Below are 17,995 nucleotides of genomic sequence, written 5' to 3'. Positions count from 1 at the left end.
TTACCGGCAAAAGCTCCCTTGCTGGCACATTTATAGTACCCAAAACCTGACCAAATGAGTAAAAAATTTACAGAAGTGAAATTCTGAGCTTTACCTGAAAATATTCCTGGCATATAAGACCTAAAATACAGCCTAACTTTACCATTTACCATAAATATCTCTGGCTACTTCTATCACATTCTGACAATGTTAAATGACACAATTAACACTGGTGAAATGAGTTTGCAAGGAAGACAATGTTTCAAAATGTTCAAATGGAACTTTCACTTTTGGAAGCATGAAAAATATCTCAGACCCAAGAAAATAGATTTAAATCTATGAGCAACTTGCTGTGCAATGCAGCTGCTGATGCAAATCCAATAGCTACAGTCAAGTTCCCCTCATTTAGACAAAGACTTGTGTAAGGGTACATGGTTATCTGGCAGCATAGATTGCTTTTCCTGATGTTTTAATAAATAAAGTGAAAAATTACATAAAGTTCCTGAAGAATGTGAGAAGTGTATATAAAATACAAGGAATGGTTTATTCGACCTTCACAGATCTTTATAAATCTTTGCATTCAGTCATGCAGATAAAATAAGTATATGAAATCCCAGATGAGGTAAAAACTGTACCCAAAGTATTGCACAATAAATTGGCTCTTTTTTGAGAGAAAGTGAGGTTCAGGGTAAAGGATTCAAAACTTGTTGAAATTGTTTGAATGCTTCTGAAGAAAATTGTGTATCCATTTGCAAATAACACATTTACAAAGCCTTTAGGGGTCTTACCAACGTTCAGAATGATAACAGCCTCACTCTACTCTTATCACAGTAGTATCCAAACAGAATTGTACTTTTTCCCTTTCAGTAAGAAAGGAAAATATAGTTAATATTGTTATTACAGTGCTAAACTATTCTGTAAGATAAGCTCTGCAACTTTCATTGTATGAGATTTTTGTTTTGTATATAAATTGTGTATAGCAAACTCTTATTAGCATCTAGAGCTCAAAATACAAAATATCTGTACTTAACAATAGAACAATGCATTTTCCTCACGTCTTTATGCAGTAACTCAGATTAATAGGGTTTCATCAATCTCCATGCTTAGTCTATTTCAAAGCTATTACTTGTGGTATTTACACTGAGATCTTTAGGGAATTATTGTGTAAAGACATAGAGCTGGTGTGCTTCTAGAAATGGATATATTATTGAGTATGTGGCATGTGCTGATGACTAAAAAAAGAAAATTTTATGTACTTTATATGCACTGCAGTCTTCCACTGAAATGGAATATGCTATTGTTTGGATAATAGTACCATTTAAAAAGGTTAATAATTGTCTGACATTCGCACTACTGAATGAAAACATACTTGTGCTGTGGCTGTGGATTTCCTTGATTAGAAATTCTGTTTCCTGCTGGGATCTTCTCCAACACCAAGACATCTTGGTCATGTTCTTTGAGTCTTACTGTATTTGCTTCCACATCCTGCAAGACAAGTTACTTTTAATAAATGTGACTGCACCTGATTTGGCTGATTAGTTACTGTAACAAACTGCATGACTTTCAAACACAAAAGACTGGTGTTGGTTCTTTCCCCCTGTATTTATCTGTCTTTATTCTGTTTTCCTCAGGCAGAATCAAGAAGGAAGCACTGGCACCAAGTCAAGAAGCAGAGAACTGTGGGACAGACTAGAGCAAGAACTATGTTAAAGATCTCCTTTTTATGGAGGTGTCAAATTTTAAAAAAAGTTTGCTGGAAAACAGTCTCTCCACAACTTGTCGTATGTAACGTAATCTGTATCCCCACTTACATACAAACACTATTTTCTATAATCTGACTTTCTCTAAAATGAAATAATAATAAAAAAGACATTAGCATTTAAGAAGAGGAAGTCTTAGCTCAGTAAATTGTTCATTTTCTACTACCAGCTCACTCATAGTAGAAAAAGAAAAAAGCTAAGTATAATGTGCATTCAAAAACACAGGTAAAATTAGTAAGACAATGGACTTGGACTTTCTTTGAAATACTGGCCAAAGCATAATGAGTTTTAAGTCTCCACAGCCAACCCAACCTTACTGCCAAAGGGATCCTCATTCCCTCTTGTACAGTAACCACAAGTAATTTTTCTAGTGGAGTACCCTTTCTGGAATGGTTTTACTGCTGTGATACTGGGCATATATAGGTTTAAATACAGGATGATAATAGTTCTGACTTCCTCTACTATGAATGACCACAAAATAGCCAGAATTACAGTTGGACTTTGGAACACATTTACCCCAAAATGAATAACTAAAATTAGTCTGGGAATATCTTTCTAGAGTTCTCTGATAAAGACATGTATGTAAAGACATCTCTAACTTACTCCATTTTCCACTTGATTCTGCCGTGAAAGTCTTGAATTTAATGTACCTGATACTGACCTATGTGGGAAAAGGGGTGGTCTTGGGTTTTTTTAATATTTGGATAGAATATCACCAAGAAATCCTGGGCAGCATAAGGAAAAACTGAGCAGGGTAAATGCTAGATTACAGAATGTGAGAGACAAAAGATTCCATTCTGTTGCATTTTCATGTCTGAGCTGGGAACTGAGAGAGGAAAGATGATGAACATATTCTTTACCTGACCTTCTAGACTGTAACATCTCTGTTCCGCAATTAGGTGTGCTACAAACAAGGTTATTAATACTAATATATTCATAGAAATGACAGCCTGTAGAAAAACTTGCAAGTTCTGATATCACACTGTGAGGGCAGTCCTTCCCACTCTTACCCTAAGGATCCTGTTGAAGTCCTCCTTATCTACTCTCAGGAAGTGGCAGTTGTCTTCCCGCAGAACAATGGATGCTGCTCTGGGAGCATCATTCACAAGTGCTAACTTGCCAAAATCATCTCCTTCATGTAGAGTACATACCACACCCTGCACAGAGCAAAACATTTACATGCAGAAACCCATCATTACTCTGGGTTCTATTGAAAGTCCTTGTACAAACAGTGGACTTCACAATCAAATACCAAAACAAATCTATTTGGCAGGAAATCAACAGCCAAAATAATGACTAGGAAACAATACTTGATAGCTGGTTATTACTATTACTAAAGAGAGGCAAGAATGAAAAAGAATCAGCTTGTTCTCTGAAATTACATTCAGCTTAAAGGATTCTTCTCAGACTGCTGAAGACAGAAAGTTGTCGACTATTTTGGTTTTTATTTATAGAGGCCCTAAAAAATAAAACCAAGTTTTCAGAAGTAACACAGAACAGCACATCTCCAGCTGTTGTACATCAGCAGTGCTCCGTTTCCTCCAATTTACAGTAACAGAAGATCTGGCCCACCCAGTGATGTAAAAATCATGGCTAAACATGTGTTACTTAGGAACAGACTTAGCACTAGGGCCCCTGTGCTAGATTTTGGTGAAATGCTTTGTTTTCAAATGGAGGAGTCTCAGCCACTGATTGAGAAATCAATAGAGAAGTAGGTTTTTAAAGTCTCAAGGGATTCCTGCATACCAAGATCTACCTTTTTTTACCTTGAGAAATCCCTCTCATAAACAGGAAATTTAATAAAGATGCTTTTTGATCTATGGCTTAACTAAAAAGAATAGCTGGCAGAAATTTGGAAGAGGTTCATCCAACCTGAGAACCAGCAGTCACAAAGCAGTAATTTTGTCAGACGTGCATGAGAACAGTTAGTCATCTAAATGCATGACAATGTGGTGGTAAAGGGATGAGAGAGAAGTCCAGCAATTCACCAAATTCCAGCAAATTACTTTGTCCTAAAGATACCGATGTAACTCTGATGGATTATATTCAGAAACTGTGTAATATATCCCAAAATTATAGAGCAATCTACTGGAAGTATAATCAGTGAAACCACTGGATCATTTCTTAATAAAAGTACAATATATTTGTTTTGTCAGACAAAGCAATTTTGCTCTAAATTAAACTGCATTCCTTCAAAGTCTACTCTTACAATTTCAATAATAACAATCATATAAAATAGCTTCTGAAAAAAATACCTTGCCATAAATGACTACGTTTACTGATCCCTTTAGGATAATGTACCAAGAAGTACCTTCTTCTCCCTGATTAAATACTACAAGAGAGAAAAGATTTTATGGTTAGAATATAGTTATTCAAAATAATAAATGGGCCAGATTCTGCACCCAATAAAATTCAAGATAACTCTACAGTCATATAAATGTCTTCTTTATAAAAGGCCTTACTGTGTTTTAAAAGCAATTTCCTTCAGAATTTAGAAAAACAGTTTGTACCCATACAGTTATTATTTTATTACATTGATGTGAAAGTTGCTTTTCTTTTCTATGACAGTTACAACAACTACTTTATCAATACATCAGGTTATCAACTACTAATTAGCACACAGGTTGGATAAAACTAGTAGCACCACGTTCTAACCAAGTTCTCTAGTGACTGTGAATTTAATATTCATTTGCTAAAACATCTCAGTATTAACATGTCTGAGTAATCCAACATTTTAAATACTTTCTTTTGTGCAGGAAGATTTTTTAAAATACAGGATTATATTAAAATACATTTTAAACAGAGATTGGTCATACCAAAAATTCTAGATAAAAACACACCCAAATCATAGGTGATACATACTCTCAACCAAGGATACAGAATTTTGGTGTTGTCCTCACATTTGGCAACAGACTAAGCTAACACTTATTACCCTAGGTTTTAAACATGAAGTGACAATCAAGTTTGAAGAATGCATCCAAGTTTTGCTCGTGTCATTTAAACATTAGGAATTTAATGTTCATAGCACAGGTGAGAAAGAGATCTGACAGAACTCCATTTACTTACAGACTGTTCCTGCTTTGGGATGTGACTCAAAAATGAGGACACCTGCTAATTCTCGTTTTACCTTAAAATAGAGAGAGAAATTATAGTTATTATACATATCTCACTCCTCCTGGTGATGAGGTCACATAATATAGCTGTTGTACTTTCCTTCCCTCTGCATCATTGATCAATGACTGATCAATGACTTCACTTGATCTCCTAATTCCTATTGATTGGCTTTACAGAGCTCCATTTCCTGGCTCCAAATGACTCAGACAAGGGCATCTTTTAAGACACAGGTCTTCACATCTATGTACACACACATGTGAAATGATCATCAACGATTAACACCACAGCAAGTTTCAAATGGTAATAGTTAATCTGCTACAGAAGATAGCTAGCAATTGTCAGTTACTCCATGGAAGTATTCCTGTTCTCTCCTGAGAAATCTGGTTCAGATTGACGTAAACCTGTCTGCTTCTGCTGTGTCAAGCTGTGAGGCACAGCCATCTGGACTTGCTGAGTCCCCTCTCTGCCTGACAGTTTCCCAGGCAAAGCAGCTCATTACCTCTTCCAGGAACTGGAGAACGGGACACTGCCCTTGGTGTCAGCCGGCTCCTCGCTGGACTTGTTTTGCCCTTGGTGTGAATAGCTCTGACTGGGCAGTTGTTTCTAGTGGGACACTGCTTACAACTGCTTTTTGTCACTGTAGAGCTCTTCTGTGTGCTTTATGTTTTTCTTCATACAACAAGTCTCCAAGGACTTAGAGGCCAATTTCCAAGCAGCAGGATTCATGTATTTGGAGAATGACAGCTGGTGACAAGCCATTTTTCAGAGGTACTACCATGAACTTAACCATGCTAAATACAGATCAAGAGCTGGCTTCAACATGTATTCACTAGTAGTATTTTCATGCCACTGTCTCATTTGTTTAATTTTTTAAAAAAAAAATAAAAATTAGGCCACAAAGAAAGACTTGGGAAAGAACTCTCAAAGTCTGGACATAATCCAGATGAGAATCCTGATGGTTGCATCTCCTAAGATGGGTGGGAAAATTTGGGCATTGATGTACTTAAAAGCGCCTACCCAACCTTGGTGCTCAGGCACCAAGTACATACCACATCAGCCACCTCTCCTAGAACTCTTTCCTGACAATCAGGAAGCACGCCCTTTTTGCAGCCTGGAGAAAAAAAGAGATAAATAGAGGTGTTTGGTCAGGTTTTTTTAAGTACACTGACCAGTGAACACACTCAGAGGTCTGTGATTTCTATAAAACTTGTCTCACCAAACTCCTTTATAACTTCTGCTCAAAGGCAATGATACTTTCATAAGGCCAGGAAATACAACCTCATTGCAGACATTAGCACTGTGTGCACATAGCAGAGAGCATTCCTATCCATTTATGTTCTCAGATGTCTTCTCAGTCATTGGCCTTTGCAGTGAATGAATCCACTTGATGAAGCCCAAAGTTTGACCTGTTTTCAACACTGCATTATATGTTTTTCCTTCGTACATTAACTTCACAGGTTTCTCTAGCAGGCTTTAGTTCACCACCATGAGACTTGAGCTTTATCTGTTTTACTTTCTACTGCTTGTGGCATATCTACAAAACTTATTATTTTAGGAATTATGCCTTACTTAAAATAAATGAAACATTCCATTTCTTTGCAAGTTGATTGGTTATTGATCTTCTGGTTCACAGAGGCAATGCTGTCTGTTGTTCCTCTGAAGATTTTTCCTCTAAGCTAGTCATGGTTTCTGTCTTCTGCTTCAGTTCATGATGCATGTAATAAGCTGGCATTTCCAGATTTTTACTAAAAATACGGTATCATCTGTACTTCAAAATGCCAAGTATTTTTTGCAGTTTGTATCACTTGCCATACTTGTTCCATATGGTACTTGCTGTGGTACCTGACCTCAAATCTCATTTTCATCTGAGCTGAAAATATTCTGTGTTTCAGTATTTTTTGTTCTGGGTTACGTCTGCAGTATCAAGAATTTTCTCCACTCAATCTCAATCTCTGTCTATGCTGGGTAGTTTGTTTTGTTTCACTTTTAAAGGGTCATTTCTGGATCTTATAGAAGTAGTCTTTCTTTAATTACTTTTTTCTCTACATTCCAGGGATTTTTAAGGCATGTCTGTTCCCACATTGAGGAAGACATCTAGTCCAGGTAACTCTGGGTACCTTGGTTTGCAAGCTGCAGTTTGTCTGCAGATTGAGCTCTGTGTGGGAGCCCAGAGAGACCAGAGGTCATGGACTGCCAACCCTTTTCATAGCAAATGGCACAAGTCACACCAGCCAGGTGAATGGACACTGGGAGACACAGCAGGAGCACAGGACATGGGAAGGAGAATGAGACTTGTGAATGATTGGATGCCATGGGGATCCTTTTTTTGGGGGTCCCTCCTCAGAGGCACCATCTCGAGCGGTTTCTGTGTTACTACACTGAATAATTTGCTTTATGGAGCAAGAGATACAAGGCTCTGCTATGGAAAACCTGGGGTAGAAGCAGTGAGGAAGCCTGGTCTGGCTGTGTGAGTGGGGGATGTGCAGGAGTCCAGCAGGACCTGCCAAGTCACTGGAGCTGCCTGCTGTGATGGGGCATCAGCCCCAGCAGTGACAGTCTCTGATGCTGGGAGTGTGACTGCCAGAGTCTCAGAAATGGTCAAACTGGGAAGCTTCCTTAACACTAATGTAATTCAGATACCAACTCTGAATGCCTACTTTTTTTGAAAAACATTGTACAGGCTTTTATATGTTGGATGGAGTACTATCTTTCAGTAACGCAGCTTCATAATTATCTGCATCTGTCCAAGTTAACTGAGAATGACTGAAAATAACCAGAGATTCTGAAGAAGATATTGTCAAATATGGATCTACTTTCTGACTGGTTTCCCTTTTCTGAAAGCATCCAGATCTTATTGCTACCAAGTAAAGTGCTATTTAGCTTGTTTCAGCTGTCTACACAGTGTATTGATGATGGTGAGACATTAGACAGCTGCAGTCTCCCTTCTATTCCATTTATCCTTGGTTCTCTGCACTGCTCTTGACCACTTCAGGGAGACCGTGTCTGACGAGCTTTCTTTCATTCAATGACCAAACTCCAACCAGCAAGCACTGCACAGTGCACTTTTCTCCACAGTGTAATTCATCCTCCTAACTGATTCAAGCCAAGACTCCTTACAGAAATCAATTCTGCAAGATTCAGTAGTACCAGTACCTACATTTACACACGACAGGGATCCTGACAGCGGCACCTGTGCCAAGGCAGGGAGACAGAGGCTGTGCAGAAATACTTGAAGACAATTACATCTGATCTCTAATGGACAACCTACACCTGCACAGTGCTTGGGTGACCCTCACAGATGGAATAAATTCTTTGTATGGAAAGTATGGTTACAAGCTCTCCAACTTCAATAAAATCAGAAGTAAAACCAGAAGCAAAAATTGAGCCTCTCTTTTGGTTATGGGCTAAAATTTTAAAAATTACTTACTGTGGTAGAAAGATGAGATAAGGCCTTAATGTGGAGAAGTTCTTCATATATAAATTCTAAGTCATCTACAGTTCTCTGGCCAGGGCTATAGAGAGAAGATAAAAGGAACAACTAAATGCAATAAATACTTCACGGAAGGACAGAAAAACACAAAATTCTGCTGTACTGTCTAGTGAAGTGTACATCATCACTAAACAGGGACCGAATGATATTTCTGGCCGGAGGACTGAAATACACAAAGGATGGAAGCTCTGTGAATGCTACCTGAATGACACTGAGCAGCAGCCATGGCAACCACCTTAGAGAGATCCTGATTAGGCAGCTTTTCTGATTAAATCAAGTGTTCTATAGATGTATAAAATGGTCACATAAATCGGAAATGGTACATAAAGATTTGTTCCTTTCAAAAGGACTCCTGGGTGTGGGGCATGCACTATTTTTCACATGCAGTACTAATTAGTTGTAGCAAACACAGTAGTAGTGGTTTGTAAAGGAGTGTGTGAACTTCTGCTGAACAAATTGGAGATGTAGCAGAGCATCTTGGATGACAGTTAACAACTGCACTACAGTTAATGCTGAGTGCTGCTGTTTAGCCACAAAGGTAAATAAGAACCACTCAGTAGTTTCAGCTTCTCTCACTGAAAAATACAAGCAGCTGTTACTGAAAAGCATGCACTGATGAAGGAATAATTCTTCCCTAGCACAAGGAGTAGTAAGGAGGCTGGCACTGTGGCTGATATAATTCCATTTCTATAAGATACACAAAATTTTCTGATTGCTAAAGAAGGACACAAATACTGTGTGTGTCAGAGATACTTTGAAGGATGTAATAAACACAGGAGAAGTTGTGGGAACTTGTGAGAAACTCCCAATCTTTTTTCCACTCACAAGATTCTCTTCAGTTACAGTATCTAATACAACATTATTTGCTAAAAGAACAGATTTTCCTGTAATATAATTTCCGACAGCACACTGGACTGACATACCGACACACACGGGGAAAAAAATTCCTTTAAAGCATTATTTCAAGCTACTTTTATAGGACTATGTCCTTCCAAACAATACAGTTTAGATTTGTGAAAAGCAGATTACAAGTAATTAATTCAATGGGTGAAGAACAAAAGAAAAGAACAACAAAGACATAAGGGAGAAGATAAATTTAAGATGTGAGGAAACGGGATACAGGAAGTCCAGTCTGGGGGCAGGACATCCAAATAAGAAGGCTTACATGCTCCACCATTATAAGCACAGTTCTAAACCCTGCTATCTGCAATGTGTGGTGTCAAAAGAATTAACAGCACAGTAGAATCTTTGGACAGTCCTAAAAGAAAAACTACAATGAACCTTTCGGATAGAAGTTTTCCTCGTAAAATGTCAGTATTACAGGAGACTAGCACCTAGAGGATCAGGAAAGCCATCTGAAGAACTACTGTGCTCTACAGGTTTTCTGCCTAGTCACCTCATGATTCAACAGTCTGCCTACATCAAGTGTGAGGCACAGGGAATACCCAGCTGTGTCACTCTGGAGTTATATTACTTCTTTTTATAAAAGCAGCTGGATGGAAACTTCTTTTGGATGCAAGTACTGAAGAAGTCACAGAAAACGTAAGGACAACTGACATCTCTGCTAAGCAAGCTTTATTTTTCTTCTGTTCTTCACTTACCAATGACGTGCATTTATTATTATCCAGATTAAAGACAAATTTAGACTAAAAACCATTTTGGATTAAATTACTCTTCTCATACAGAATCAAATAAAGTGTTAAGAGAAAACCAGAAATTGGTTTGGTACTGCTATGCCCTCTAGTGACTCAAAATACCATTTCTGAATCTGGCTTGAGATTACAAGGCTGACGTTCCTAATGATTTATGCAGAGCAGCTTAATTAAGTACAGCATAAAATTAAGCCAGTACTAGCTAGCAAACAAAAGGTAAGGGATTTTAACAAATAATAGGGAAGTAGCAACTTTAATTTTATTACATGCTTGCAAAACCAGCATATCTTGGAAAGTATAGCGTAACAAATTAAGAAATTTCTACATTAAATCAAAACATAAAAGGATGATGTCTTACTAGATCAGATCTCTATCAAGACAAAAGGACACACTCTTCTTTCAGCAGGTCCATTTGCTTCCTATGTTAGCACATTGGAAGGACTGACAATCTGTAGCAGGTATCTGTACCTAGTCTTTACTTCTGCTCCTGCAGATGTCACGTGGAGAGATATTAGGCATCACTGTGTCTTTAAAACCTGTGTGGTGACCCAGTGATGTTGATTTGTAGGATCCTGCTGTGTAAAGACCTAGTTTCTGCAGGGGACACATTCTAACAGCAATAGCTGGTTATAGAGCAGATAATAAATGGAATAGGTAGGGATCGAGGGTACACATTAATGGACAGAACTCAGGTGATATTAAGTGATCAATAAAAACTGTTCAGTGCTTGGAGAATTTACCAAGGTCACAGACACTGAGCTTCTTTGTGACTAGGATGTTGACAATAACATAGTACTTTCCCATTGATAAGCCATATATGTCCAAACAGTATCATTGATTATTTTTATTATACAGCTAACCAGAAAATTCTCAGATAATAAGAACAGGGGAAAAGATCAGAGACCCCGTAACATCATGATTAAGTGTCAAATGCTCTCTACTAAGAAAAAAATGCGCTAAGTGAAACCACCAAGAACATATAATACAGATTTATTATTTCAGTCACACTGCTAACTTACTTTAGGCTAGGGCATTAAAAAAGAATGAAATCCATAACATCATCTGAGCTAAATACTGTTGTCTGATGAATATAACTCTTCCTTTAAAGACTCCTGTTATTATTGTGTTTAGTTTTGTATTGTAGCATCATATTAAATTAGAGTTTACCATCAGGACATATTTTCATACTGAAAGAGGGAAACACTTAAGGAGGAGCTGTATTAATTCTGCATTAATTTTTACAGGGACTTGAGCAAGGTCTGCACCTGTGCTCCAGCCATTATAAGGAGCAGAGAGCTGTGTTTGCTACTTCACAAAAAGCTATTTTCACATTCAGTATATGTGTTTCCAAAGGGAAAAAAAAAAACACAATAGCAACAAGAGCCTGCCAAAAATTTCCCTGAGCTCTATTCTGTTTTTTAAACTATAGAACATTCTTTCACAGTTTGACAGTTAAAATGCTGCAGTTAATGTAATAAACAGAGAATTTTTTAAGTTGGCTGTCAAAACAAGTGACACTTTTTGTTAGAGATTTTCAGATTTCGAACAATAGAAAGTACCTTTCAAAGCAACAGCTTCATTATACAATCAAATTCTCAAAGTAATCTTCTCATCAAAGAATATTGTCTTATTTCTTTCAGGGTAATTATCTGAGTTCTGCAACCTCTCTGGAAATGGTTACTGTTACAAAATGCAGCTGTGTTGGTTTGAAAATTGTGGGTCCTGCTCAGGTCAGCCAGAGTCAGCATCTCTGAAGCCTTGACAACTCCTTTGAACTTTTGGCAGCTGTAACAGTGTCTAGTCAAAACTAGCAGGACTCTGAGGATTCATGGAGATTTTAACAGCTTTGCTGCAGCTCAGTCCAGGGAGGATTTTCAACTAACAAAAGCATTATGTATGTAAACTGAATACCAGAACAGTAGTTAATATGGTCCCTGGCAGTACAAGCTTACTTCAGTGGGCAAAGGGCTGCAAAAATAAGCGCTTTCAGGGATAGGGAAAGATGTCAGATGAGCATCAGTCTTGAGAAAACCTTTCTCCTCACTATATTCCATGAAAAATCTCCTATTAGTATTCTTTCAGGTGATGCTGTGCAAGTGATGACACAGAGAGAAAAGCAGTACTTTCCACAGCATCCTTCCAGCCTTTCAGCTCTCTGTAAGCAGACCAGATGGTAATCAATATTTATCCTGCTAGTGTAAACTTACACTAGCTGTTCTGGAAGTCATGACAGAAAGCAAATGTAGTAGGCAGCTAAAAAACAAAACAACCCAAAGAGAAATTCTCAAAGAGATGACCTGCTCAGCTGGCCTGAGGCAAAGGAGAGAGTGCAGAGGAGCAGAGTCCCAGCACACATAGCACTGCTCAGTCTCTGAATGAATGGTGTCTGTTCAGAGGTGCAAAAGCTCACTTTTGCTCCTCAGTGGGAAAGGCACAGGACGTGTCTGCGAGGAAAACAAGACCTCAATTCCATGACTTCCTAAGGGTGTAGGGAAAGACCATGATCTCACTCTGGCTTCTCCATGTATCTTGTGTGACAGGAAGCAAGTGCTCCTTTGGTTGTGTTGACTAGATCTCTAGCAAGGAGAAGAAATAGAATGTATACTTCAAAACTACTGCTGCATGGCAACATTTCCTGTTCTTATATGCACAAGTGTTTGATGGCACTTTTTGAAATTCAATGCTTTTAGCAAGTTTTTGGAAAAGTGCTGTCAAAATGAGTTTACAATCTAAACAAGAATGGAGCTGAGAAAGGATACAGATGGAAACAGAACAGGAACAAGCACTTGGCTTAGGTGATTCAAAAATCTTTTACTATGAAAAATGTTCTCACACTAGGCAGGGCCTACACTAGTACTGTAGCAAAGACAACCTTTGCCAGGGGCCTCAAGGTAGCAGGATCCAGCCCTGTGTACTTGCCTGTCTTGAATGGCCCCTTACAAGTGAGGGTGAGCTTAAGTTATTCCTTATTCTCAGTGCATTTAATTAGCAGTAAAATACGTCTGCCGTGGCACTAAACCCTATCTTAATGCTTAATGCTTGCCTTCAATGGACAGTCAAACAGAGCTTATACTGGCTGCTTTGAAGTCACTGACCTGGCTGAAAAAAAGACTGATAATAAATGTAGGTTTCTCTTGTTTCCATATCACAAGGAAGACCCATAATATGAACTCATTATTTTGCTTACGGTTTCCTGAGAATCATCCTCATATGAGCATCTGGCCCAATCTGAGAGAGCAGCAGCATAGTATCCTGTAGCTCCTCATCACACTCCTTTTTCTCTTCCTCAGTTGGCAAAGGGGCATCTTCACGCTCATCATCCAAAAATCGATAAAATAAGTATTTGTCTTGAAAATGGTGTTCCTGGTCCACTGAAAACAACGTAACATATCAAATACTGAACACTCCTCAACAAAGCAAACCTTGTATAAATCTGTGTAGTATCCTGTTTCTTACAGATAGATGATTTAGGAAGGGAAAGAAAGCTACAGAAAAACTGTAAGAGCATGAAACTATTTCTCATATATGTCAAGTTATGTAGCTTGAAGGGTACACTTTTAAATTGTGTACTACAAATACTTTCCAAAAGGCTTCCATCCGTGTTGTGGGTGTGTATACACACGTGTGTGTGTGCCCATGTGGGTTTTTTTCTTATTAGTTCTGTTTTCTTGTTGTTTCAAACTATTTAATTTAATCAAACAAATCACTGGAGAAAATGGTTACACTGTGAATTTCTAAGAGGTATTTTCTAGCACAAAAACTTTGCTCTACATGTTTAGACAGGCTGAAAAAAGGTAGCAAAAGCAACTAAACTCCTTGTGACGTAGCAGAAATGTGTATCATAAAGGCATAATCCCAGGGGCAAGTTCATTGACCTGTGTCCTGGTAGAATAATTTAATGGAAGAACTGCCAAGGGAAGACCTCTAAAGTAACATTATGATATTGCAAAGGACAAACCCCTGATCTTCCAAGCAAGTCAGAGTGATGAGCTGGATACTGTGATGCAGCTTGCAATAGCTTGCCCCTGAGAGTTCAAGGGATTGTATGGCAGGAATTCCAGTTAGAGCCATTAGGGTAAGGGAGCAGTGGAAACAAGCTGCCTTCCCAGTATGGAAATTTCTCCCTGGGATATGGGAAGCACAACAGATGATAAATGCAACTTTACTGTAATAGAGCTGCTTTTCTACATTTAATAAAAATGTATGTGCAAAGCTTCAAATATGAATATTGCTTTAGAAACCTACCCTTTTGAGGGCTGTAATATTCTGTTACCAACTAAATCCTGCCAAATGGAAACTGGAAATCAATGTAAAACGCAATCAAAAAGCTAACAAAAAATCACAGATTTCTACACTAGAATATCTGGTGTGCTGAATTTGGGAACCCCTCCAAAACTAATGGAAATCATTCCAAAATGATGGATCTCAGCAGACACAAATACTCACATTCACTTCTAAATACTGCAAATCTTTGATGAAGGTTAGTTTTATGTATGGTAACACATTCCTTGGTTCTGGCCTGAGTGCTACCCAGTTCTAACAATATAAGCACAAGCCAGTGTACTCCTAAGTATAATTAGAGTTATGATTATAAATTGTTCATTTATGATGCAATGTGTTCATAAGTTCAAAAAGTATACTGGTAGCAAGATGCAGCCAGAATGAACTGGCTGCCCTGTGGCATTTCTTTTGGACTCACGATCCCTTTCTTTTTCATGAACAAGAACTACAGAGGTGTTAATATCACACACTGCCCATATTTCAGTAAAGATACTGATTTTCTTTATCTTACCATGGTTAAGAACACCTTCTTCCAGAAGCACTTGCCACATGCCAACAGCCTGGGTTCGTAAATGGACACAAGGACTTTGTTGCATCATCCAGTCAACTAGTTCTGTCCCCACACAGCATTGCCTGAAGGACAGATAGGAAGGAATGAAAAGGAAGCTAGCCAAGCAACTGCACACAGTGACTGCCAATAATAGTGACATCTTAAACTCTGTATAGACTCAGTCAAATCTGCCTGCAGAAAACCCCATGTCACCATCTACATGCACATGCTTGAAATACCAGTGAGGATCCTCTTAGTAAAACAAGTGTTTTGGGAAATGTAGAGTTCAGAGGATCAAATTTAGCCTGTTGCACATGGTACAAAACCTATAGCAGCAGTGCAACAACCTCCAAACCAGTTTTCAAAAGAAACTCTGTATACCATGGGATACCAAAAGCCTCATGCTTTTCAGAATCTTGCATGAAAACAGTAATTTAATACTGTGAAAGTTATGCCAATGCAGCCTCCACAGGAAGAGTGAGTGCTATGAGGGTGTTCCTGCATTTGTAACCAAACTTCTGTCACACTGTATTTGGAGAAACTGGTCTTGGTACAGTGTTCCTTAGGCCCTCTCATGAGAGGTCTTGGTCACCTTGCACCTCCTGACTGATCCAGAGACAGGTAACAGCAGGTCTCAAATTCTGGAGGACACCCAAAGAGGGTTAAAAAGGCAAAAAGCCACACGGCCACTTAGTAAAATTCATTACCATAACACTCCTTAGATCAGCAGACCAGTAAGAGTTTTTCTCAGTTATGTGTAAGAGAAAATGATGCAGCTGTTTGGACCAGCACTGCTCTTCATTTACCATAGATGCTCTTTTGTTCTTCTGGAACAATCAGCAATGTAATATTGTGACATATTCTCAAATCAACTCACAAGTGCCAAATACCTTTGTATATTAAATACATTTTGGGCTGAAATATGGAAAATCAATGCATTTAATTCAAATGAAGATCAGAAACATATTCATTTACTATTTAGAAAAAGACACTCAGAGATTTAAAAATAATTTTTACTTTAAAACACTCTGAATAATGTACTAGGTATTTGATTTAAACATTAGACACTAAAACAAACTGATTTTTAAGCCAATAGTAGGTAGATCCTGACACCTTGCAGGCAGATTTCTATTCTACAAGTGCCATTGTTATCCCACTTCAGCAAGACTGTGCTGCCACCAGCAGGAAGATAAGAGAGCCCAGCAATTCACTGAAAAAGAATTAAATAGAGCAGCAAATCTGCATCAGGAATGTTTCTCACCAGGTGAATTTTCAGAATGCCACAGTGAGCAAGACTGCTGTAGCAGTCAGTACAGCAACATAATATATTAATGAACTTTTCTATTTTCTCTTGCGGATATACAAAGAGAACGGAATCTACATTTTAACTTGGTACTACACAGAATATTCCAGCTAACTATGCTATTAACTTTGGAAGAGTTTTTGTATGTGAATGCTCTGTTCACAATCACAGACTCAATTTCCAGTCAAATTACTTCAGAAAATATTTACCAGGCCCATTAAAGACTGCATAACATCCAACTCAAATAGCATCACAGAATAATTTCCGACCTTTTGAGACCTGCAAGTATGGTAAGGCATAAATGACAAATCAGAGAATGGCAGGCATAAAAATTCAGACTTCTATACAATCAGCTCACACACCTGTAAGTCTTCAGATGGTATTTACGATCTCTTATCATGTGAGGAGCTCGGGACAGAATTGTATTCCGCAAAATCTTTCCAGCTCTAAGGATCTTTTCTGAAGGAACCTTGGTGATCACAGAGAAAAAGAAAGACCAAGACACATAGATATTAAACTTTCTGGAATCTCTGTACTGCTTTCTGCAAAACAAAACACAAATTCTCTTCTTTCCTGAATTAAAAGTCCTCTTACACAGAGGCTTGCTTTCGCAGAGCAATGTAGTATATATTTGGGATTTTAAGCTTCACATTTTCACATTCACTTTTCACATTTAACAGAAAGCATCACTTCAGCTGATTCATATAATATTGCTGGAAATAGTTACTTCCATTTGTCTAATGGCCAGGCTCTACATTACACCTATGTTCTATTACCTGTGTAATGGTTTTAGTAGGATGATGTGGGATGTGAGGTTCAATAAGAGGTGTCTGAAAAATAAAATGAAATTAAAGATTGTTTTTAAGGTTGACCAGAATAATAAAATAAAGACTAAAGTAAAAAATGAACAAAAAAACTCTAATAACAAAGAATAATGTGGAAGTCCAAGCTCTGCCCAGGAGGTATGAATATATAAAAAGCTTCTGAAGACATCCTAAAGGCAAACTTGGTTGTTGAGGGTTAGCAAATTAAAACAGTGACATGACACGTGAAGATGAGTAACAAATCTGTGCTAAACTTTGTGAAGTACTAATGAAATGGGCAATGGTCACACAAGATCTGAGCATACACAGGCAGTTAGCTCTTCCTCCTGCACAACAGCATTTCCCCACGAGTCTGCTTCACCACTCAGCCCCCACCACGGAAATTCTCTCCTCATTCAGCACCTTTTTCTATTTAGCTCTTTTCTCCCTTACAGCATAGCACAAGAAACAGGAACGGAGATAGAATTCTTCTTCTACTATCTGTGCTTTCTAAATTATCACCAGGCTGAGCAGGCAACCCTTTTATAGCCGCTCTCTGAAATGCAGAGGGACACAGGCCACTCACAGGGACCCAGGCAAGGACCTCCACAAAGGGGCTGGTGAAGGAAAAAGAAAAGAAGAAAGCAAGTGGCTTAGTTCTACAAAGGGAAGAGTGAAAGGAAAGACCATTGGGGCTCTACAGGGGAGAAGGGGATGAGAGAAATGGGACAACAGGCACATAACAAACAGGTGTAAGAGGGAGACGGGGAGCACATGGCACAACACAGAGGAAAAAGGAAAGGTTAAAGCACAGTAGAAATGGAGCAAAGGAGAATAAAATCAAACTTCAGCAGCCACCTCAGAATGACATGAAGACCTTGGGCTTGTTTGGCCTGGTAGTTAACAGCATGGACCAAATTCATTTGCAATGTCAGGAGACAGGACACAAGGGCTGACTTTGGCTGGTGCTCAGGGCTGGCCCCCAGCAGATCAGGCTGAGCAGAGCTCTCCCACAAGGGCAAGACTCTGCACCTTGGCCATGGCAGCCACGGTCCCCTCACAC

At 38.5% G+C, this 17,995-nt stretch overlaps 1 protein-coding gene across 2 annotated transcripts in view; it reads right to left on the bottom strand.

The window, feature by feature from the left end:
- The window catches only part of RAPGEF4 (Rap guanine nucleotide exchange factor 4), a 147,144-nt gene that overhangs the window by 38,224 nt on the left and 90,925 nt on the right, over positions 1-17,995 (bottom strand). For both annotated transcript variants that reach the window (XM_058840359.1, XM_058840360.1), the window contains 9 exons: positions 16,906-16,959; positions 16,492-16,598; positions 14,788-14,909; positions 13,183-13,366; positions 8,281-8,365; positions 4,806-4,866; positions 3,995-4,071; positions 2,750-2,896; positions 1,349-1,464 (listed from right to left, as the gene is read on the bottom strand). In XM_058840359.1, the coding sequence (XP_058696342.1) occupies positions 1,349-1,464; positions 2,750-2,896; positions 3,995-4,071; positions 4,806-4,866; positions 8,281-8,365; positions 13,183-13,366; positions 14,788-14,909; positions 16,492-16,598; positions 16,906-16,959 (953 nt within the window). The remainder of the gene's footprint in view (positions 1-1,348; positions 1,465-2,749; positions 2,897-3,994; positions 4,072-4,805; positions 4,867-8,280; positions 8,366-13,182; positions 13,367-14,787; positions 14,910-16,491; positions 16,599-16,905; positions 16,960-17,995) is intronic.

Source organism: Poecile atricapillus, chromosome 5 (assembly GCF_030490865.1).
Source record: "Poecile atricapillus isolate bPoeAtr1 chromosome 5, bPoeAtr1.hap1, whole genome shotgun sequence".
NCBI lineage: Eukaryota > Metazoa > Chordata > Aves > Passeriformes > Paridae > Poecile > Poecile atricapillus.
The sequence above is the reverse complement of the archived record's forward strand: the minus strand, read 5'-3'. Positions and strand labels throughout refer to the sequence as shown.